The following is a 23338-nucleotide window of genomic DNA, read 5'->3' as shown; positions in this document are numbered from 1 at the left end:
TATTTTTCTTTGCATTCATATTTAGAAATAAAATAATATGATATATAATACCAATATCAGGGGATGGTAGATAACAAAATGCCTACGCATGTACAATTTTTTTCTCTTTAATGGTTGTTTCTTTTTGCATAAAAGAGCCTCTAAATTTCACCAGAGTGCCCCAATAGGAGGGGGCAAATAAACACTGCTTGAGATGGCCAGCACTATGAAATACAAAACATCCGCGGAGGACAATACAATCGCCAAAAGTACTTGTCCTCAACTACCGAAACCAAACTACTACCTTCCAAACATCAACTTGGTCAACTGCAACCACAAGCCATTCAACAAGTGAAAGAGACTCTCAAATGTCAATTGCAAGAAGCTGAAGTTCTCTGTGACCAAGTGCTCACCATTGAAATCCTGAAGTGTTTCACTTGCGTCAGTTGCAAGAAAAAGGTTCAATCACGCCAAGAGTTGCCAGTGCTAAAGTGTACCAATTGCAACTGCCATTTTTTGAAAGACAGAAGAACAAAGAACACAGTAGCAAGAATTTCTATTGAAGGAGATGGTCAAACTTCATGGTACACATTGTTCACACCCTGTATCCAGGCAATCGTAGACAACATCAGTACTAATACTAATGTGAACAATGTGGACCAAATGGACGAAGAAGAACTGAGTCAAGTAATTGTTTTGTGTAAAGGTTTGAAATTTACGGTTACTCCTACCAATATAATCACCAATGTTACCTTCACCTAAATGACCTCTCATTATTGTCAGCTGTAGCTAGCCAGGAGTACATGTAGCTAGCCAACAGTTTTTACACATCTAACTGTGACCGTAAATTTTTGTGTGATAAATAGAGTTGCGAGATACCGTGATGTTAGTTTTGACTCCATTGATTTACACAAGTTGTTATGTTGCATTTCACAGTTTAAAAAAATTAAGAATTAAGTCAATTATTTCTTTGATCTTAAGGTTTAAAATTGACAGTTACTCCTACCAATGTTACCTTTACCTAGATGACCTCCCATCATCGAAAAATAACTTCACCACTAGCCAACACTTTTATTTGACAAAGGTTACCGTAAATTTTGCGTTAGTAATTGCGAATACCATTTCGCCAATATCAGTTTGTTTTGCCACAACAATACCATGATCAGGTTAGTTTTCACTTTATTTTGTAATAGTTGTCACCAATGTTGCATTTCTCAGCAAGGCTATGTAGGCAATTAATGACTACAATAATAGACGACGAAAAGTTAAGTGAAGTACATGTAAACACTTGGAAATAAATTTGAGTTTTTGTCACTCTCACACAAAACGAGTTAAGGTCATTCCCCAGTATTGCATTGCGCATCCCTACTGTGCATAATTTCACGAGTGATTAGCGTGCGCACATTAAAAAATGGCGCTTTTTTCTTTACAGCTGGACCTCACCATAGAGGAAAATCGTCATTTTCTCACAAACGAGTATGGTAACCTATCATTTTTTTCTGTTGTTTTGAATTGAGTAATAAATTTCTCCGTGTAAAATAAATATGGACCAATTCTCAGAGTAGAACAAAAAGCAATCGTCGGAAACGTGAATTTAGCAAGCAATCGTGACTACAATCATGATGCTATTATAACGATTTATATGGGTATAAACAAGGTGCTGTTGCTCCTAAACGAACATGGGGACTGTAACGAGAGATAACGGTAAAATGTTGTCTTTAATGGCGCACAAACAGCGCTAGCCATTACATTGCGAAACTGACCGCAAGATGCATAAATTACAAGACTGCATCTTAAATGCCGCATATGTGCATGTGCACTTACGAAAATAACAACAATCATAGTCACACCTAATTACAGGTATGCATAGTTCGTCACATCTTCCCCTTTAAAGGAAAGCTAAAGTCATCACTCAAGGATATTGTTCTTACTAAATGTCCAACTAAGACATGACATAGTCTTTGAAATAGCCAGGAGGGTTTCTCCGTCTTGTGGACCTTCTGATCTCCTGCTCTCCAGATGAGCCCGGTGCTGGCGTACGTTCAGCTACAAAGGGCAACGACGCAGGTGTCGCCACAGGGACCAGGGCCACGGGTTCAGTCATAGGGGTCTGTCTCACAGGTTCAGGCGAAGGGAGCGGCACAGTGGACTCAGGAATCACAGGTTCAGGCGAAGGGAGCAGCACAGTGGACTCAGCAGCAACCTCTTCAAACTACTGTGAAGGAGGCTCATAGTCGTTCAGCTGCATTTCTTGCTCATTGGCACACCAGATATCTTTCCGATTTCGACGGTGAACTTCCCCGTCGACTTGGACATCATAGGATCTGGGAGCTACTTCTCTCAAACATATGCCTTGTTTCCAGGTACCCCGCGGGGAACGAACACGAACCGCTTCACCAGGTTTGAGTGGAGCAAGTGAGCGCTTGCCACGATTGTAGAATTTCTTCTGCTTCTCCTTCTGGGCACGTAGCTTTTTAGCATCAGTGGTAAGGCTAAATCTTGGTCTGAGAAGAGCTTCAGTGGCCGGCAGTAACGTCTTACAACAACGTCCAAAGAAACGTTGGGCTGAACTAGCATCCAGTCCCTCGCTTGGAGTATTGCGCCAATCAAGAAGTGCTTGAAATTCACTGACACCAGCTGCCCGGCATTTCGTAAAGAGGCGTTTGACGGTGCGAACTGCGTTCTCAGCCTTACCATTGCTCTGGGGATAGCGGGGACTTGAAGTGACATGTTGGAAGTTCCACTGACTGGCAAATTTTGAGAACTCTGACGACGCAAAGCACGGCCCATTGTCAGTAACTACATAATCTGGCACCCTGTATCGGCTGAACATGGCCATTAGACTTCTGATTACAGCTTTGGAGTTTTCTGCCAAGACAGAATCGACCTCAATGAAGTTGCTGAAGTAATCACTCACAACTAGGAGGACTCGACCGGAGAAATAGCAAAGGTCAGCACCTACTTTGGCCCAAGGACGCGGACAAACATCATGCTGAAGGATGGGTTCCTGAACTTGTGAGTCGTGATGGGTGAGGCAAACATCACACTAACAAAATCTTTCATTTGTGAGCTCATCCTGGGCCAGAACATGCATTCGCGCAGACGACGAAGGCAACCACCAAGACCGATGTGACTTGAATGAGCCAGACATAATTTCTTTCCTCAGGGCATTGGGAACAATTAGACGAGAACTACGGAAAATCAAGTGTCCTTGGACAGTCAGTTCCCCACGAAACTGGAAGAAAGGACAGAGGGCAGGATCGCAATCGCAGATATCGTCTGGCCAGCCTTTCAAAATTGCCTGGCTGAGAGTTTTACAGACTTGATCTTGGGAGGATTCTTTCTCAATCTGTGCCAGTCGAGACGGAGAAACACGCAGGGTCTCAAGGTGATCCACAAGCTCCAGGGACTTCACTTCCTCACAGGACATCGTTTCGTCAAGGTATGCGCAGCTCAGGGTATCTGCGATATACATGAGAGGTCCTTTCTTGTACTTGACGTCAAGATTGTAACGCTGAAGTCGAAGAAGCATCCGTTGCAGCCTTGCAGGTGCGTCACAGAGACTCTTCTTAAAGATCTCCTCCAAGGGCTTGTGGTCTGTTTCCACGTGGATAACGTCGCGCCCAAAAATATACTTGTCAAATTTCTCGCAAGCAAACACAATAGCGAGGAGCTCTTTCTCAATTTGAGCATATCTGGTCTCAGTTTGGGTTAGGGCTCTCGACAAAAAGCTTACTGGCTGCTGTAACTGAAGTAGGGCAGCTCCTAGCCCCGTATCAGAAGCGTCACATTGAAGGGTGACCTCATCCTTGAGGCTGTAGTAACGTAGGACGGGGCCTGGGTGATGGTCATTTTGATCTCATTCCATGCTTTCTCCTGGGAATCTGACCAAATCCACTCAGTGTTCTTCAGTCAACTAGCGAAGTGGGTGAGACATTTCTGACAGGCGAGGAAGAAATTTAGCCAAGTACTGAACAGTTCCATTGAAGCGAAGTAAACCCTTTACATCAGTGGGGCGAGGCATTTCAAGAACGGCACGCACCTTGTTGGGGTGAACCTTCAAGCCCGAATTAGTTGCGTAGTGACCTATCAAGGGGACTTCTTCTAAGCACAGTTGAAGTTTCTCCACCGCAAGCTTCACTTCACGGTGGGCACACCGCTGTAGAAGAGCGACAAGGCTTTTGTTGTGATCACAGACAGCTTCCTCATGTGTCACCAAAACCAGCCACCACAAAATCATCTGCCACAACTTCCGTGCCGGTGAGACCCTTGATCAGTTCATGCATGCGCCGCTGAAAGACCTCAGGGGCGGAACTTGTGCCAAACGGCATCCTACACCAACGATACCAACCAAAGGGAGTATGAAACGTGGTGAGATAAGAAGATTCCTCGTTCAACTTTACGTGCCAAAACCCATTTTTGGCGTCAAGGACTGTAAACACTTTCGCACCATGAAGACGAGTAGCAATATCCTCGATAGTGGGCATGGGATAGTTCTCATGAAGAATTGCTTTATTCAGATCCTTTGGGTCGAGGCATATGCGAATTTTCCCATTCTTTTTGGGGACAGCCAACATAGAGGAGATCCAGGGTGTAGGTTTCGAGACCAGTACGATGACTCCAGAACTATGCAGCTCATCAAGGGTTTCTTTGATTTTAGCACGAAGAGCAACCTGACATCGTCGGGGAGCATGCTGAACAGGCTTTGCTGATTCGTCGAGCCTGATGTGGTATTCACCTTCCAGCACACCAAGCCCATCTCAAAAACATTAGGAAACATCTCAACAACTTGCTCTTTGGTAAGAATTTTAGAGCTAGAAACTGTGTCTTCAACAGAGAAAACTTCACCACCACTGGTATCAGACTGTCTAATAGCGTCCGAGTCTTTGATTTCGACTACGCCCATTCCTTTGCATGCAGATTTGCCTAGAATTGGATGGCAAAGCTTGCTCTCCACCAGACGACACAACAGAAGACACGTAAAAAATCCACGCTGTACTTGGATCTTTACTGTTCCCAGAACTGGAATGCTTCCACCATCATAAGACACAATTGACGACTTCACTGGGTTAACATTCTCAAGGCGGTAGTCGCCAGTTGCCTTCTTGTAGATATGAACCGGTAAAACATTGCAATGGGCCCCAGTGTTGATCTCAAAGCGTATGAAGTTCCCGCTTGCAACTTTTAGCGTCACGAGGTTCAAGTCGGAGCTCTGACTCGCCGAGACTTTGAACACCTGGAAAACGGGATACTCGTCCTCTTCCTCTACCATTGAGACTTGTTTGGAGTTAGAATTCAAACTGCATTTCTTTCCAAAGTGGTTATCCTTTCCGCACTTATTACACTTCTTTCCCCAAGCAGGGCAAGCCTCGCGTTTTCCGTCATGCTTTCTTCCACAGAAGCGGCAAGGATATCGCAGTGGCTCTGCAGGAACAGTCGGCAGTTTTTCTTCTTCCTTTTCTTTGACCACGTGGACGTTAGCAGCGTTCACCAAGTTGAGATTGCCCACCGCCTTGATTTGAGGTTGAGACATTTCCGCGGCGCAGCAAGTTTCTAATGTCTTCTTAAGATCAAGTTCGGGTTCCTGCAAAAGCCTCTCCCTGACTTTGTTGTCAGCAATGCCAAAAACAATCCTGTCTCTAAGAATATCATCTGGTGTAATGGCATCAAAAGCACATTTATCCGCAATATGGCGTAGTGCAGTTACGTACCGGTCAAAGGATTCACCAGGCTCTTGTCGCAAATTAAAACGATAATGCTCAAACGGAACATTCTTTCTTGGGTTACAGTAATTGTCGTATCGCTCGATGACAGCATCGATGTTCTTTTTCTCCGTAGCGGTTAAATTCCACGTTTTAAAGACTTTCCTTGCTTCAGGACCTATCGCTGTGAGGAACGTGGCAACTTGAACCTCGCCATCTTCTTTGTTGACTTTAGCCGCTACACTGTAGTGAAGCCACATTTCCTTCCATTCATTCCATTTCTCAGCGACATTGGAGTCATTAATATCAAGAGCATGAGGCGCAGGCAACAACTGAAGATAAGCCATTGGAGATCAAGCCACTCCTGACACCATGTAACGAGAGATAACGGTAAAATGTTGTCTTCAATGGTGCACAAACAGCACTAGCCATTACATTGCAAAACTGACCGCAAGACGCATAAATTACAAGACTGCATCTTAAATGCCGCATATGTGCACGTGCACTTACGAAAATAACAACAATCATAATAACACCTAATTACGGGTATGCATAGTTCGTCACAGGGACCCCTCATTTTTATTTCAAAATTTAAGTTCCTACAATATAAACAATCAATAGGCAAAGTTTGACAAAAATCTCAGTGCAGGTTCTATTTCAGTGGAATTACCTTAAGTTTTAAAATTTGTTACTTAGTAAGTTTTACAACCCTTCAACTTACATTTATTGTGAGCTTTCACAGAGCAAAACTGAAAATTCATGTTTAGATATTTCTAGATTTGTCGTAGTTCTTAGTTTTGGAAACTCGGAGGGAGTAGATTAGATCTCACGACGTAATTTTAAACTACGCGCTGCTGGGTATTTATTTTAGTGCGTGAACACTCCCTTTCTGTTTGCATATGTAAGAAATTCTTGGATGAATAACAATCATTCAAAATTACACTTCTTGGACAGAACTGTCTGCAATTGTACATTGAGAGTATGTCATAAATTGCGTTGATCCTATGAAAATCCCGAAAAAAATTGGCCCAGAAAATACAATTCTAGAACATAGTGTCGCGCCACGCAGTCTGCATATTGTCAGAAGAAAATTTATACTTGAATGATTTCATTACTTCAACTCTTGTTTATTGCTACCAACAACCAAAGTTTTACAGACAGATATAACATAATGACAAAGTCCAGTATTATCCTATAGATTTACGATTAGCAATTTGAGGTGCCCTCTGTTAACTACGATTTGTTGACACGTTGCGTAACAGCGCCAGTTTCTGTAGATTCGCAAGTTAAAAACCTAACGTCTTCAAACTTCCTGCCAAAACTTTTCACATTTACAGGTCATGTTAAAACACAAAAGCTAATTTGTAAAAGTATAGTTTACATACAGTGTTCAAAGCTGGAAGCACAAATACTCTTAGCTGACAATTGCACTTGCCTGCTGATTTATCCAGCTTTTATCGTAAACAAATTCACCTCTGTTACAAGCAACTGATTCCAATACTTCCGCTGATGAATAAAAGTAGACAGCATTTACCTTTTTGTTGAACACAAATATTTCATGAGTCTCTGAAGTAGTATGTTCATGCCTGAAGTGCGTTGACTCTAACACATTTTGGCAGTTAATTGCAAAAGATTTGGTGGCTGAGAACCTCTTTAAATGCTCAAATGCACCCAATTGTAATGTGTGACAAACCCTAAGCTGCAAAATGTTTACTTCAGTGACTCTTAACTCTGTCAATCACCACCCCCTCCTTCCCTCGTGATAACTTCGGGTCAGACGCCTTATTCATAAATGGTGGACGTGCGGTTTAGACCTGAGGCGAGTTCACCAAAATGAGGCTTAGGAGGCATCGCTCGATCTAACGAAACTGTAAGTTTTGTTTGAAGGTTTGTGGAATTATTGACTGTTTAGTTAAATTGAGGATCAGTTGATGTAAAGTAGTTTGAAGACCTTGGCAAATGTTGTTGTAAAAATGGCGGCGAGTTTTGCAGTTAATTTGAGTCAAGACGATATTCCAGGAGCATCCTTAGAGGGAAGAAACCCAGCAGAGCTCAACAACGATGCCCTGAGGTTTTGGCTAAAATGTAGAGGAGATAAATGCAAAGGGCTGAAAACAAAGGCTCAGCTAAACGGTAGGTTTAAATGTAATGATGGATAGCCAAATATAAGTAGTAATCTAAACTTCTTATGGTGAGCGAGTTAAGTATCGTTTGGTTTCGATATCTGAGTAAAATACACTTGAATTCGAAAATTTTTTCTCCAGGGTTGATGAATACATCAAATCGGGGTTAGAAGACACGATAGTCGATCCTGATCCAGATTTAACTTACATGAAGAGGAAAATTGCTAGGGAGCAAGCAAGCAGCAGCCATGAGACTCTAGCAAGTACTTCGATAAACGCCAGCTCTACCTATGTTTCTCAGCGTCAAGGGAACATAAAGATCAATTACCCGACGAGTGGATGGGGGAACTCACTGCAGAAAATGCCCTTTTTCTCCCGTGCCGAGATGGATAATTTTGTTGCACTAACTGGAAAGAGTTTGGGCTGTGCTGGTAAGAAATCTGTTCCAACCGGGCTCAAAAAAGCTACATTTCTAAAGGATGAATATCTTAAGAACATTGAAAGCTACAGTGACCAAAGAAACTTTTTCATGCGTTGCAAATGTTATCACTCCTTTCGAAAGAACGATCCCCCTCATAAAGTATTTTTAGCATTATGTATTGTCTCAGGTGAAGTGAAAGATTCCAAATGTTTGTGTGTTGCGGGTTCCTTGGGCTACTGCAACCATTCTTTAGCCTTAATGCTGAAGGCTTGTAAATTTAGTCTATATGGGTCCCAAAATACTAAAGACCTAGAAAATGAAGCTGATCAGATCCCACACCAAGCATGCACCTCAAAACTTCAAACTTGGCATCAAAAAGGTCGCGGTGAAACCATCTATTCTCAGCCTGTTATGGATGTGGTTGTCTCAAAAACCAAACTGGAAGATACAAAACGTGGAAACGAAGGGATTCATTCTCTCCTTTACGAGGCAAGAAATAATGCAATGTACAACAGTGCTGAGGAACAAAAATTCAAGCAGGCAATCAGAGATATAAACCCTCAAATGGATCTTGCTCAAATTGTTGATCTTGGGAGTGAAATACATCTGAAAGAAACGAGATTCAGTCATAGTCCAGTGGGCTCTTATGTAAGCTACCAGCTAACCCACACAGAGTCCAACTTTAATGTTTGAGTTGATATCTCCTCTGTGCCTCGAGGGAGGAAAAATAACCAGCCATTAACTTATCCCAGGTTTCCCTTAAGAGATTCTGGGCTGCCTGCAGTTCAAAACAATCAGCTAACAGATGTAGAGAAGAACTTGTATGAATCATTATGCATTAATGAGGAAACTGTCAATACCATTGAGAAGGAGACTAGAGATCAGTCTCATTCTGAAAGGTGGAAGCTTGAGCGAAAGTAACGTTTTACAGCATCTCAGTTTCATCTGATTTCCCACAGACAATGAAGTCATAATATTAATTTGCTCAAGAAATTATGTGCCCAAAGACATTCCACTCTAGACACACAGCTCATGGGATTAAATATGAGCCAGTAGCAATTGACAGGTATCACAAATACATGCACAGTCAAAAAACACCAGTACATGTTTTCAAAAGTGGATTTGTTGTATGCACTAATTCTCCAATTCTGGGATGTTCTCCGGATGGAAAGGTAATAGACCCCAATTGTGAAGATCCCTTTGGACTACTTGAAGTCAAGTGCCCAGAAACAAAGTTTCAAGTGAGTCCCCTAGATGCCCGCTCAGACCCCAAGTTTTTTTGTGAAAGGGTTGGGAGCATGTGCAAGCTGAAAAGAACCCATGCTTACTATGCCCAAGTTCAGGGCCAAATGGGCTGTACTGGTGCACAATGGTATGATTTTGTTGTTTACACTAAAAAGGAATGTCAATTGAAAGAATTGCCTTTGACAGAGGTTACTGGGTTGAGCTTCAGGAGAAGCTTTGGCAATACTATTTCACACAGTTCATTAAGTATGCTGCAGCTGAATTTGCACCATCATGTACAGAAGCTGTGGTGGTTTGTTATTCTACAACAGCACCATAATCAAACATTTAGTGCATAAAATCTCAGAGTGATTTGAAAAATATCCTAAGGGGTAAATCTAATAGATTTGAAGCTCACAAAGACTGTGTAAAATTGTAAGTCTGTATCAAAATCACAAACCACTCATTAGTTTTCATTTTTACAGGGCTGGTCAAAAGGCATATTGGAGTGAGTCATTACTTCATCGATCCTTCAAAAAGGGGTGGGTTGTGTAAGTTTTCACTACACATAAGGGGTGGGTGATCTCCTTTTCCCATATAGGGGGGGAGGTCATTTAATTTCTGACCTGTATTTTGGGGTCAGTCAGTTTGTTTTATTCCAAAGGTAAGGGGTTGGGTCATGTGCTCAGGTCCTCCCCCTGTAATTTTTGGCCAGTCCTTTACACGTATCATAATTATTTCAGTGATTGTGTATTTCATTGAATGAAAATAAAAAGCTCCTGAGAACTAGATAGTAAATATTACTACAACACACTCTTGCTTAGCCAAAACATTCAACATTATAAAAATTACAAATCAGTTGTCTAAAGCTTTCTATTGTGTCAGCTTGTTAAGATAGGGTCTTGAATGTTGCAAAGAAATGCACAAACCGACCACATTTGATTTGCAATGCCAAAGAGATTCAGTGGGATAACGCTATCCCATATATGAAAATTTTTAATTTTATTAATTGCACGCTCGACGTGGATCCGCAGTCATGCAATCTCCTGAGTTCTCACAACATCCTCCGGGGGCATTTGTGTGGATTTTCCCAAGAATGGTGGAATATTCAAAGACACACCTAAAGGTAAGATGTCACTTATAGTAAAACCTTTGTCTGCCATCACGGAATCTCCTTCATTAAATGGCAGGTCAAGCATGCCTGACCTTTCTACAATTTCTCTGTCTGATATACTTCCTGTATACAGTTGGCTTATGAAAGTGATAGCACCAGATGGAGAAATTCCCACAAGCCCCTTTAGTGTATTATGATTCTTGTAGGCACTGAACAACTCACTATTCAGCAACAAACTACTGGGCATTGCACACTTCACTTCCGTACAATCAATAATAACTCTTGTACTGGGATATGCCTTCCTGAAGTCTTCAGGCATTGTTCTGTTGACAGTTTCTCTTGATGGCCAAATGTTAAGCACTCCAAATCGAAGATACATAAAATTGATCCAGCTAATAACAATCCTACTGACAGTTGCCTGAGAAACATTAAATAGGTGGGAAAGGTGGGTTTCTGCAAATCCCTGTCTCAAGCGACACAAAGTGAGAAAAAATTCTTCTTGTGGGTTGAGTGATCTTGGTCTACCCCTCTTTACACCTAACTGCATTGGGGACACATAGTGTTCTGAGGGTATCTCATTTTCACCTGACAACCAGTATCTGACATTTTGTCCATTATCTCCCGGATCTAAATATTCAAAGGATGCCAAGAATGCTTTGTAGTTAGGAAAGCCTGCATAAAACAACATTGCCTCATCAGAGGTAAACCGACTAAGTGAGAAGACGTTTGACTGAAGTGCTTGATTTTTGTCCTCCAAATCTGCAACTTTCTTTTTGAGATCTGCGCATTTTTTTTCAAGTAGCCTTAATTGTTTTAGGGTCCCATTAAGATCTTTTTCAGTGGAAGGCATTTCATTAAGACTGGTGCTGGCGGCTCCTAAGATAGTGGTTTCGTTAGTACCTGTTTCAGGAATATCGTTTGCTGCTTCAGGTGTTTTGCCGGGCTCCGAAGACACTGAAAAAGACTCTTTTTCTGGGACAGATTTCTTCTCGGCTCTCATCAGCTGAAAAATCGATGATAAATTATCTGAATGGGAAGAGATTCATGTGCGAGCATGCAACTCATCACAAAACGATCTCAATAATGAAGGGAACTGATTCCATCATCAATCAGAGCATCAATGTTCTGAGAAAATTGATGAAAGGTCTCCTCTTCCTTTTCTAGGAGCCATACGCGGAATATCCGCGTTTTAAATCAAAAGCTACACTAGGTGACTGTTCTTTTACCTGTGCTGCACTGAAACTTTGGAATGCGCTACCATTTGACATAACAAGCGCCAGCACTGTATTTTTAAAACAAGCTAAAACTTCACCTTTTCCGTCATGCATTATTATCATAGTTGTTTTTATTATTGTAAGTTCACTTTTTATTGTAATTTAAGCTTTTTAAAATCATTGTAAGTTTACTTTTAATTGTAATTTTTTTCTTTTTTTTTTTTAATTGCAAAACACAGGGAAAAAAAACAACTTATAGTTCAACTACTTACATTACTTATGGGACAATTACCTACATCACTTACTGGATAATTACTAACAATACAATTACTTACATTACTTACACTACAATAAGTTACATTGTATTAATCAATCAATTAATTAATTAATTAATTAATTAAAAAGACTACTTACTACTTACATACAATACACGTTACTTACAATACTGACAAGTGTAACACTTGTTAAGGTTGACCTACAGTACAATAATATCCGTGCACAGTGTTAGCCTTAGGGTTTTCATCACTTTTTTTTTACAGTTGCTTGTTGGTAAATACGTTACAATTACGAATTAATTGTAATTTTAGCTTTTTAGCCTTTTTATTCCATTTTTAATCTTGTCATGCGCATTTGAACATTTCATGAAATTTGCGCATTATGTTATTATTATTATTATTAGTAGTAGGGAGTGAGAGATAGTGGGAAGACATTCAATCCTGACATCAACAAAGTAAAATTGACCGTGAATGGAATCCTGAATAAAGTTCTCAGCCAAGGAATGAAAGCAAGAGATATGTGGGAAGAAGTTTTCAGAAGGTTCAGGAAAGAGAACAGTTCGATTACAGCGAGTGATTTCTATGCTGGAGACAGACTCACTTTGTTCGTTGATTTAAGGAGCATGAAAGAAAATGATCTTCATGGTTCACGATTGAGAATAGTGAATACCAAGATGGTGTTCAGTCGACCATGAATGGGAAGACTTCAGGATCAGGTGAAGTAGAATGTCATATCTTCATTTTGTCAGACGCTCAGCTCAACATTGTGAATAGCAATCTTGAGAGTGTTATGTATTAGAGCCATGGCCAGGATCAACAGAAGCCCAAAATTGAAATAGAGTCCTGATAATCGCTTTTTTTGCGACTTTTAGTATCTACGAAAAGTACCATTTTAATGGCGTAATGCGTAACATCGTGTCCGTCACATAAAAATATTTCACTTGGGTTATTACCCAGCAATGGCTGAGATCTTCAAGACAACAGTATTTAGTAATTACATACAATAAGTTCTTTGAGTTTTGCCTCCATAATCGTCATTCTTTCCAGCCAAACATAAGTTTTGCTCAAACATTTTGAAAAAGGTAATGTGTAATGCTTCTCTTCTGGCACAGTGAGTTCCACATGAAATAAAAGAAAACATGAAACCTACTCGACAGGAGTGAAGGACAAAAATACACAAACAATGCTCATGTCAAACTTACTTTATTCAAGGTTTCACTTTCTTACCATCATCCTGCACTGAGAAACCCTTATTTCTATACATACCGAACATATTTTCCAATGTCCATTTCACAGCAATATTCTTGGCATGTCCGATTGTGAAATTGACTTTTTCAGCCCTTGACATTGGGCAATCAAGGTGAAACTGCCATGTAATATTTGCTCATAAGGTTCCATACCAGATTGGGTAAAGATTTCATTCCTCTTCCATCTGTACAAAGTTTCAGAGCACAAAATCAAAATACCGAACACATTTCCCAGTTCCGCCATCTTTGTGTTGTATCCTGTTACAAGCGGAACATTTTCAGGTGAGGGAAACCTTCACAAACCACTCCAGTTCTTCGCGAAAGATGCCATTCCTACAACTATCAAACGTTGTTCAAAGCTTGGTAGCCAGGCATTTACAGGAGGTGTGACAGAAGTGACTTTGCTTGGTAGTACTTCGTTTTGTTGTGTACATTTGGCATGACATTTGGACTTTCAAACGTTAAAACGACATGCAAAATGCAAGGAATAATCGAACAAAACAATGGAGAAAAAGAAAGGAACCTTAAAAGGAAAAAATGGTACGATAATAATCAAGAAAGTTTGAGGGAAAAAGCAAGGGAAAGTATGAAGCGGCTGTGGGAAGAATGCAAATTCGAAAAGATAGTGTAAACACGTGGTCTGCATAAAGCTCAAGAACGTCGTGATATTGGAGCTGAAAGAAAGCGTGAAGCTAAAAAGAAGCAAGAAGATGAAGAAAGGAAAAGGCAACAAGCAAGGGAAAGGCAGATGAGACTTTGAGAAAAGAAAAGGAAAGGGAAAGACACTTCTGGAGAGGTTAACCGCCAAGAATCATCCCTGGAAGAAGATGCCACAGTGTTTCCTTCCCGAATGGCAAAAAAATGCGTAAAAGACAAGGTGACTGCAGTCTTTCCCAAGAGTCCCAGAAAGAAAGCAGCTATCATTCAGGACATGGCAAGAAGTCCCAGTACAAGAAAAAATTTAGAAAAGAAAGGCATCCTGAAATCACCAGAGGAAGAGCTTGAAACTACTGCTTTGTGTACCTTAGCTGAAGATCTTGCTGAAGGACTGAATACAGTTAAAAAGGCTAAGACGTCTGATGAAAGAGCCGCTTACACTGCTGCAAGATCACTTGCTTTTGGCCAGTCAGTGAATTCTAAAAGTCAGCGAAGTCGCATTGCTAAACTTGTTAACAGCAAGCGTAAAAAGCGAAGGGTTAATCAAGAAGGCGAAAGGTCCTGAAAGGAGAAGCTAGCTGGTTGGCAACAAAACAATCAATGAGGTTGGACTCTGTGAAAGAGGAAGATAAACAAGCAATCTATGACTATCGGACCCAGACAGCAAGTCGCCCTACTGGATCTTAGAAAGATACTGTTAAAAAGCACATTGGAAAAGGAAAATATGTTGTCCATGCCAAACATGTTTTGGAGAAGATACAGAATGAATGTTTTCTTGAATTTCAGCAATTACATCCCGAGATCAAAATCAAACAGAGGAAATTTTAACAGCTGAAACCTTTCTTCATGAAGAGTGCAAGGGAATGCAATAGGCAGTCTTGTCTATGTAGGAAACATGTTGAATGTAAAATAATCTTTGATGCCTGCATGAAATTCAGGAAATCATGCGAAGAGGATGGAGAGCGTGAAGTCCGAATATTTTCTTCCCTTTCTGAAGCTGTCGACTCCACCATCTGCCCTAAAGATGAGGATCCATTGTATCACAGCTTGTTTGTGCCTTGAGTGTAGCAAATGTGGCACAAAAAAGTTCCAGCTTTCAGGCAAAGAAAAAACTGACACCATGGTCAACTGGAAAAGATAAGAGTACAAGTCTGTTCTGGAGAAAAATGGAGAAGAGCGAAAAAAAAATTGCTTTGGTCACAAAGGAAACACCTGACTGAGCTGTTTTCTTACTTTCTTCGTTTGTTGAAAGATTATCTGTACCATTCCTTCATGGCCAAATGGCAAAAAGAGCAATTCGACAACCTTATCAACAACCTTCCCCTTGACAACATAATCTGTGTCCACGACACATATAGATCCCAGGATGAAATTCAATCCCAGTACTGCAACCCGAACAAAGTGAGCATTCATGTTTCTATCCTCTATCGCCAAGCCAGCTTGCCAGTAGATGGGAAAGAGCACAGAAGAAAAGCCAGAATTAATCAAGGAACACATATTTGTTCTCTCAGATGATAACACCCAAGATTATCATTGTGTACATCACTCACAGAAATTGATTTTTGATTACATCACCAAAGAGCTGAATCTACAAATAAAGAAAGTTCATGAATTTACTGATGGGTGTGCAGGCCAATACAAATTAAGACACACTTTTGGCGAGCTTTCCTGTTCTCTTGCTGACTTTGGTTTCCAAGTAGACCACCACTTCTTTGAAGCGTCTCATGCAAAGGGAGAGCAAGATGCAGCTGGAGCCAACATTAAACAGCGTGCCACCTTAGCTGTACTGAGGCGTGAAACTTCAATCACTTCTGCCAAAGACCTCTGCGAGTATCTCTCAAGGACACTCAGGAACCCCACATCCCAGTCGGAGAGTGTCACCCTAAAGAAACGAGTGTTTTTCTATGTTCCTGTGGATGGTGAGGGAACAGTACCCAGGGGAAGGCAAGGCCACACATTCAAGGAGTTCCAGGGCATCAGAAAGATCCATTGCATAAAGACAACACCTGAGCAGTGCAAGCAGTACACAAGACTATGCAGCTGTACATGCTTTGAGTGCCTGGATGGAAGCTATGAGGAATGTGAAAACTCGGCAATGGTGGATGGATGGCAGGAGGTCAGATTGACAAGAGATGGTGAAGTATCAACAAGGCCACACAGTGAGGCTGCTGGAGGAGATCGTGTCAATGCTCTAACAGACCTGATTGAAGGCAACAGCATTGTGGCAATAACAGCAGAAGAGGATAATCACTTTGATTACTACCTCTTAAAACTGATAAGCAGTGGCGCTGTTGTCCTTGAATCAGATTAAAGTGATGATTACGGAATAGCGTACCCAATGGGGTTACATGTTCTGAAAGGCCACTTCTTTCTACGGGACAATATTATTGATGCTACTTACAAGCTGGACACAAAGATTGCCATGGTTTATGCAAACACAGTCAGGGCAATCTGTGGTGAACTTAGAACCATCAAAAGGAGAAGAGAGACCCTGTTTAGATTATCCCAGCACAACATGAAGAGATTACATCCTGTTTTTAGAGTAAATTTAATTTGCAAACACACGTAGTTTATCAAGTATAGGCAAATTGTGTATACTGATTTTGACCTAATATTCACTGTCAATGTTACTTGATTAGTCAGCATTTTTGGCACATCATTTAAGGATTTAAAATTAGCATTTAATCTGCAGTATTTTTTTACATATTGAATGAATCCTGTGAAATGACCACACCCACAAAGGATCATGGGTGATCATTAAATATTGATTTATGAGCATTTTTTCATATTTCTCATCATGACGTTAAAAATAGAAAAATTAAGCCAGAAATTAGCAAGAAACTGAAAGATTTGATGGTTTCTGTTTAGTGCCCACACCCTCAAAGAATGATGGGTAATTCTCAATTTTTGATTTATAAGCATTTTTTACTTTATTTCTTCCAAATATGGTTGGACACAAGAAACAAAGTGCTAAATTAAGAAGTATGGTACTTTTTTGAGAAATTTGTTTTTAAGCCTTTGTTACACATTTGTATCCCCGATTGTGCTTCTGGTCAAATCGAAGCTATCTGATTTCACTCCATTGAACAAAATATGTTGGCTACGCTACTGACTGGCCAAGTATGATGAAAACCACTCTAGAGTCTTTCTGCATTTACCGTATCTTGTGTTCAAGCGTCTAAGTAAAATTCCACGAGCCACTGTGTCGAATACGGCACTTAAAAGTAGTGTAATGTGCTGCTAGTTCATATTTAAAAGAATATCATCAGCGACTTTGACCAACCCTATCTCTATACTGTAGTGTCGACGATATGCAGATTGCATCAGCAGATAAAGACCTGACCGGACGATGTGGTCATATGTCTGATTAAATACAGCATGCTCTGTAAGTTTAGAGATGTAGGCCAAATTGCTCACACGATGCAAGTTCTTTACACTGAATCAAGACCTAATTTCTTCAGTAGAGGTATAACCACAGCCTCTTTCTAGCTCACAGGAAAAATTCCTGAATCCAGAATTCTCCAAGAAGCATTTGTTACACAAGATCTTTAATTCTTACACAGTTAAGATCAGCTACAGCTGCATGTCCAACCTCAAACAAAACATCAATGACCACAAAAAACAATAAAACATGCACCTGCAGAAAACCAGCTGAGAGTCTTAAGGATGGAAATTGCTTCAATCAGTTGTCTACCAAGTGAGCATTTGAACAGAAAATAACAACGCTTTCCAAACCTGGCAGGCCTAACTGAAAATCTTTTGAGAACAGAAATTCAAACCACAAATTGTCATTCAGTAATTCAGGTAAGAAGTGTGAACTGTAAATGATTGTATTGTAACTAGCTTTTGTGTGTTGCATTAAAAAATAAAAAATAAAATACAAATTCAGTAATTCAAACAAAAGGCACAGCATTGAACTAAACAAACATATCTGGCGTATGTTTAAAAATGTAGTCAGGAGATGTGATAAGTTCTATGGAAAAAGGTTTTTCATTGACTCTTGATATTTTTCAACAAACATTTTGGCTAATGCTTGAGCCCTCATCAGTGATATGAAAGCGAAGTTTGTTGTCATATGCTATTTAAAGTAACGCGATACAAAGCTTGCGCACGTGACCATGTAATTCATGCTCGCACGATGCCTTTGTAGGCTTCTGGAAGTACATGATCGTTCCCAGCGTTTGGGTCCAAAGTAGAGTGCCAGGCTTTGAGGAAAAGTCGCTTGTGGTAATTAGCTTCGAAACCAAAGACCTTGACGTTTTCAAAGTTCATGTTGTGGCTGAAATGGTGGACATGGCTTGCAACTTTGGAGTTTTTGTCAAAACCTGCCACTGCCTTTTTGTGCTCTGCAATTCGGGTCTTTACTGATCTTTCTGTTTGGCTATAGTACACAAAATTACACTGTGTGCAATTGACTTTGTATATTATGTCTGATTTCTGGCAGTCAGAATTGTCTCGCTTTTTAGGGTGCGGAAAAAGCTATTGATGGTTAGTTGTGGTTTGTAAGCTACTTCGACCTTCTGGCATATATGGCATTATTGTCAGGCTAGGGCATGCTTCAATTCTGGAAAAATTGGTTAGTAAAATCACAGACAGCCAGTTCATGGAGTTGGTGGACTTGCTGTCAGTAACAGTAGAACAGGAGCAACAGACTTTTGTAGAAGGAAAACTCTTGGTCTCCTTATCAAGTTGTAAGTAAGTGGACATTAAAAACATTTCCCCTCACCAGAAGCCTTTACCATTTTCATATGGTATTGTGCTCTGCTCATCCACACCGTTGGTCTAATTTGACTAAATGCAAGCTTCTTGTTATCCAGACAGCACATCAGTTCCCAAGCTTAGCCTGGTTACAGTACAAACTGGCATTCAGAAAAGATCCAGCAGCTCTGAGTGACTAGTCCAAAGTGAATTTGGATTGCACAATTTTAACCTGTGATCAACAGCTCTGTTGCCTGTTCAACCATCAGTAGCTCCATACCATGTTCAATTCAGTCTTCTTTTGCACGCCAAGACTGCACTCAGCTTATGCCCGTTTGCTTCTACTGGAATGATGGGTAGTGCCAGTGGCCATATGCACGTGCAAGTTCCGGCACAAATGCAGAGTTGTAAGGGTGAGCACAACAAGATCTCCTGCCCATTCCTTTGCTCCTCTGGCCCACGTCCCCATTTACCCTCTCCTGATGGAAGAGGAAGATGGTATTGACTGGCAAAATGTGCCCAGTGATATACTAGCTATCATATTTCCAATGGTTGCATGTGTATTTGAAATCAGTGTTACAATGTAAATTGACATTTGCCAATTTAATCAGATAACTACTACACACAAGTTGTCTGGTTCAAACCTACATCGTTAATGCCAAGTCAAATCTACACTTGATCAGCTCATCCTCTCTTGTAATCAAGCTCTAGTTTACTATTGAGCACTCTGAAAACAGCTCTGCAAATCAACTTGTTTGTGTACTTTTTATTTTATATTCATTTATGTTTATATATATTTCTTCCTATTTTTAATGTACATACACTGGTAGTCTTAACTTTTAGTCTAAATAAATGACCCCAGCAGCTCTGCTGATTGTCCCATTGTCTCAGTTCAGTTCAGTGATATGCCATTTGCTGATTAACACTTTGCCCACTGATGGGAACTCAAAGTCCCAAAAGATCACACCATGAGAAGGAAATGTGAGAGAGTGAAACAACCCACAGGGACAATCAATTCCAAAGAGCTTTCAATATAATTCCTCTAGTAAGGACACAACATTACATCATACATCACATAGTTGTTGCGATCACCTTAACATGGTGGCTTGGTAAGGTGTGCATGTGGCATTCAGGTTTGTGTTATTTAGTTCACTTTTTTAGTAGATTATTGATTGAGTTGAAGGCTGATCGATTTTTTGTGAATAGTTTAAAACTTAGAGCACACATTGAAAATCCTTTGGGTGCAAAATTTCTTAATTCACCCTCAAGAGATCGCAGGGTTTGTTTGGAACTCACAAATCCCGTCTTGTGTTATAGGGACCCATATTTTAGTATGTAGAATTGTATTTTTAGTGTAATGAATCCAGATTCAGTTCTGTTACGGCAAACAAAATACATTTTTTGCCACAAACAGTTCAAATAAAGACTGTGTAGTAATGCATAACCAGACAGGTTTAATTTGGTCACTGTTTGGAATCTGTCAATGTTAAATTTAAAATTAAGGTTCATTCCACAGTGAACTATTTACACAAAACAGTTAAGCTGCATTGGCATACTCATTGTGGCAAGTGTTCAGCAGCTCTAGAACCTCCAGAACCAATAACCTAGATGAAGTGCTTTTCATGTTGGATGAAATAAACATTGTCATGGCTGATTTCTGGGAGACAGATCAGTATCTAAGTTTCCCTTTTGTGTCATCAGCACTTTCAAGAAATATATTTTCCCAAATATCAGGAAACCTGCATGCGAGAGTTCTCCACAATGGAGTGCGAAGCACACTGTGCAAGCTAAGATCTAGGTTCTGGGTGCCAAAGGGTAGGCAAGCAGAGAAAATGTGCTAGGTCATTGGAGAGTCTGTAAGAAGATGGAGGGAAGGTCATTTGATTTGCCATCAGCAGCAAGCTTGCCGGATTTTCATGAAGACAGCTCCACCGTCTTCCAAGACTGGAGTGGACTTTGCAGGTCTATTGTTTGTGAAGGGTAAGAATGATCAAATGAGAAAGGTGCAAATTGCATTGTTTCCTTGTTGCATGACAAGAGCCATGCATCTAGAATTAGTCAAGGATTTGTCTGTAGAGACCTTTCAACTACGCCTAAGATGGTTTATAGCTAGAAGGGGTGCCCCAACATTGATAGTATCGGACAACACAAAAACCTTCAAAGGTGCAGAGAAAGAGCTTTGTGCACTCTATAGCCACCCCCAAGACAAGGAGGAAATGCAGAACTGAAGAATACATTGGTACTTCACTGTTGAGAGAGCCCCATGGTGGGGCAGATTTTTTCAGAGGCTGATGGGAAGCATCAAAAGATGTCCTTAAAAGGTTCTTGGCAATGCCTGACTGTCTTTTGATGAGCTACTGACTGTTTTAAGCGACGTTGAATTCCATACCGTTGACATATGACTACAACAGTCTTAGTGAGGAAGTTTTGACACCCTGCACACTTGATGTACAGAAGAAGACTTACCACATTACCAGAAATTCAAGAGACTGAAGACATTGGTTGCAAGAAAAGGTACAGGTGTGTTACTGAAAGGCTGGAACATTTATGGAGGAGGTGGCACCAAGAATATCTTACAAGTTTACGAGAAAGTGACCAATGCAACACAAAAAACACAGGTGAGGAACTAAAGGTAGGTGAAGTGGTGGTCGTATTTGAAGATGGGGTGAAAACAAATTGTTGGAAGATGGCCGTGATACAGACACTCATTCAGGGAAAGGATAACAAGGTAAGAGGAGCAAATGTAAGGGTAGTCTCTAAGGGAAAGACTGTGTTCTGTTAAGTAGACCTGTGCAGAAGCTCTACCCCATCGAGATTAGAGAGAACACTCCAAGTTTGCCCAGAAGCTACACGGTTCAAGCAGAACGGGACAAAACCTTTCAAATGCACAACCTTCTTCACCGAACTGCGGTGCTGGATGTGGCCTGGAAGACATGAGAGATGATAACTAGTTGAACAACTAGAGTGCTATTTCAGCCATAGTGTTTTCTTTCATTTTGACACAAAATCAAGTCAAGCGTGGGGGGAGTGTCGTGAAATAGTAGTAATGCAACTTGTCTAGGGACCATGACTCAGAGAAACCAGATGTAAATGCAGGGATCCAATGGGCACTGTGTTAATAAAATTGATTTTAGAGATATAAGATAAAAGAATATTGTATAACTGTAACATCAGAACAAAGCTGTGTACTTAAGGGCAAACAAAAGAACGTTTAGAGCAACTATGGGAGGTTGTCCAATGTTTCTAGAAAGGTGAGCATTGACAAGAGCATGATCCCTTACATGGGAAGGTACTCTATCAAACAATACAACCCAATGAAGCCTACAAAATGTGGATACAAATTATGGGTTAGAGCAGACATTAGTGGTTACATCAGTAAATTTGATGTATATCAGAAAAAAATAGGTCCACAATGTGTACTTGTGGCTTATGGCTAGTTTTATTCACTGGGTTGAAGTATTGTAGTCTTACGAGTAGCCAATTACTAGAAAGATAAAAGTACAATAATAAATGAGGTCCATGCTAGGAATGTACTTGAACCTGCTGTCTTAACTGATTTATTCAATATTCATGAAGACAGCTGCCCAATCTTGGAAAGAAAATAAACAGTGATCTACACCCAGTTTTGACAAGCAAGAAAATTGCCCACATCAAAGTAGCAGAGGCCAAACCACCATTGATAAATCAACAATGCATTGTCTACAAATTCGAATGTTTAAACGTTCAAATTCAAATTCAATTGTAACTACATGTGCATTTAAGACTGTTGAACAGCTTCTCTTGTTGCTTGTATACATTTTGAAATTCGTGGGATCAAAAAATGCAAATTAAAGTGTTACTTTCAATACGTTGGGTTTTGTTCCTTTAACCACATTTTGATATGCTCCTCAGGCAGTCCTATACTTCTAAGGAGACAAGCCTTGCTGTCTTCAACAGTGAAGTACAAGAACTCATTCATTCTTTCTGCATCAGAAGATAAAGGCCTAGAAAACGTTTTGGATATGGAACTTGTACATATTCTTTATGATTTTCAATCAAATAAGCTGATTAATTAATTAAATGTCACTTAGTACATTGTACTTTGAGATGGTTCTAAATTTCCAACACCTAAACGTGCTATACCACCTTGCTTAAATGTTTTGATCAACATCAATTATTATTAACACTGAATGACAATTACATGACCATGTGCTTCAACTCAGATTACTTTATAGATATCGATGTTATGAATATGTACAAACATTTTGTTAGTTAAAAAAAGAAAAGTAATCCATCTTAATTTCAAATTCTTATTTCTCACACACCGCTGGTAGCCATGTCAAGCTGACCGCCACTGCCTGACCTTTATTGCAAAATCAAAGCTAATACAAGTAGTATTACGCTAAACACCGGAAATAACGGAAAAAAGTTCAAGACTAGTACATTATACTGGTATCGTGTAAAAACTTAAAATCTTTGGGTGGGTGGGCGGGAAAGTTGGCAATGGAGGACGCAACAAAGACAACTGCCTGCCCGATTGGTCACATGACCTATACCCAGGCCCCAATGGTGTGTGAGAAAAACATTTTTCACTTATTTCATTTCACTCAGCCAGTGAAAAATTACTCTTCTCACACACCGCTGGTAGCCATGTCAAGCTGACCGCCGCAACATCACAAAGCATAGAGTAGCAAAAAACTTGAAA

General features: G+C 40.3%; 1 protein-coding gene and 3 pseudogenes across 1 annotated transcript; 2 read left to right on the top strand and 2 right to left on the bottom strand.

The window, feature by feature from the left end:
- Positions 1-7654: 7654 nt before the first annotated feature.
- LOC149111079 (uncharacterized) lies at positions 7655-9401 on the top strand (annotated as a pseudogene).
- Positions 9402-10483: 1082 nt separating this feature from the next.
- On the bottom strand, positions 10484-12781 carry LOC149111078 (uncharacterized). The gene has a single exon (XM_089292371.1). It carries the CDS (start codon positions 11561-11563, stop codon positions 10484-10486), a length of 1080 nt encoding a protein of 359 aa, XP_089148497.1. The 5' UTR covers positions 11564-12781.
- Positions 12782-13777: 996 nt separating this feature from the next.
- On the top strand, positions 13778-16532 carry LOC149111077 (uncharacterized; annotated as a pseudogene).
- A 1794-nt stretch (positions 16533-18326) lies between these two features.
- Positions 18327-23338, bottom strand: part of LOC110054509 (uncharacterized) — a 13271-nt pseudogene continuing 8259 nt past the window's right edge.

This window comes from Orbicella faveolata, unplaced genomic scaffold (assembly GCF_042242905.1).
Source record: "Orbicella faveolata isolate gen_17 unplaced genomic scaffold, um_ofav_v1 contig_24, whole genome shotgun sequence".
Classification (NCBI taxonomy): Eukaryota; Metazoa; Cnidaria; class Anthozoa; order Scleractinia; family Merulinidae; genus Orbicella; species Orbicella faveolata.
The sequence above is the reverse complement of the archived record's forward strand: the minus strand, read 5'-3'. Positions and strand labels throughout refer to the sequence as shown.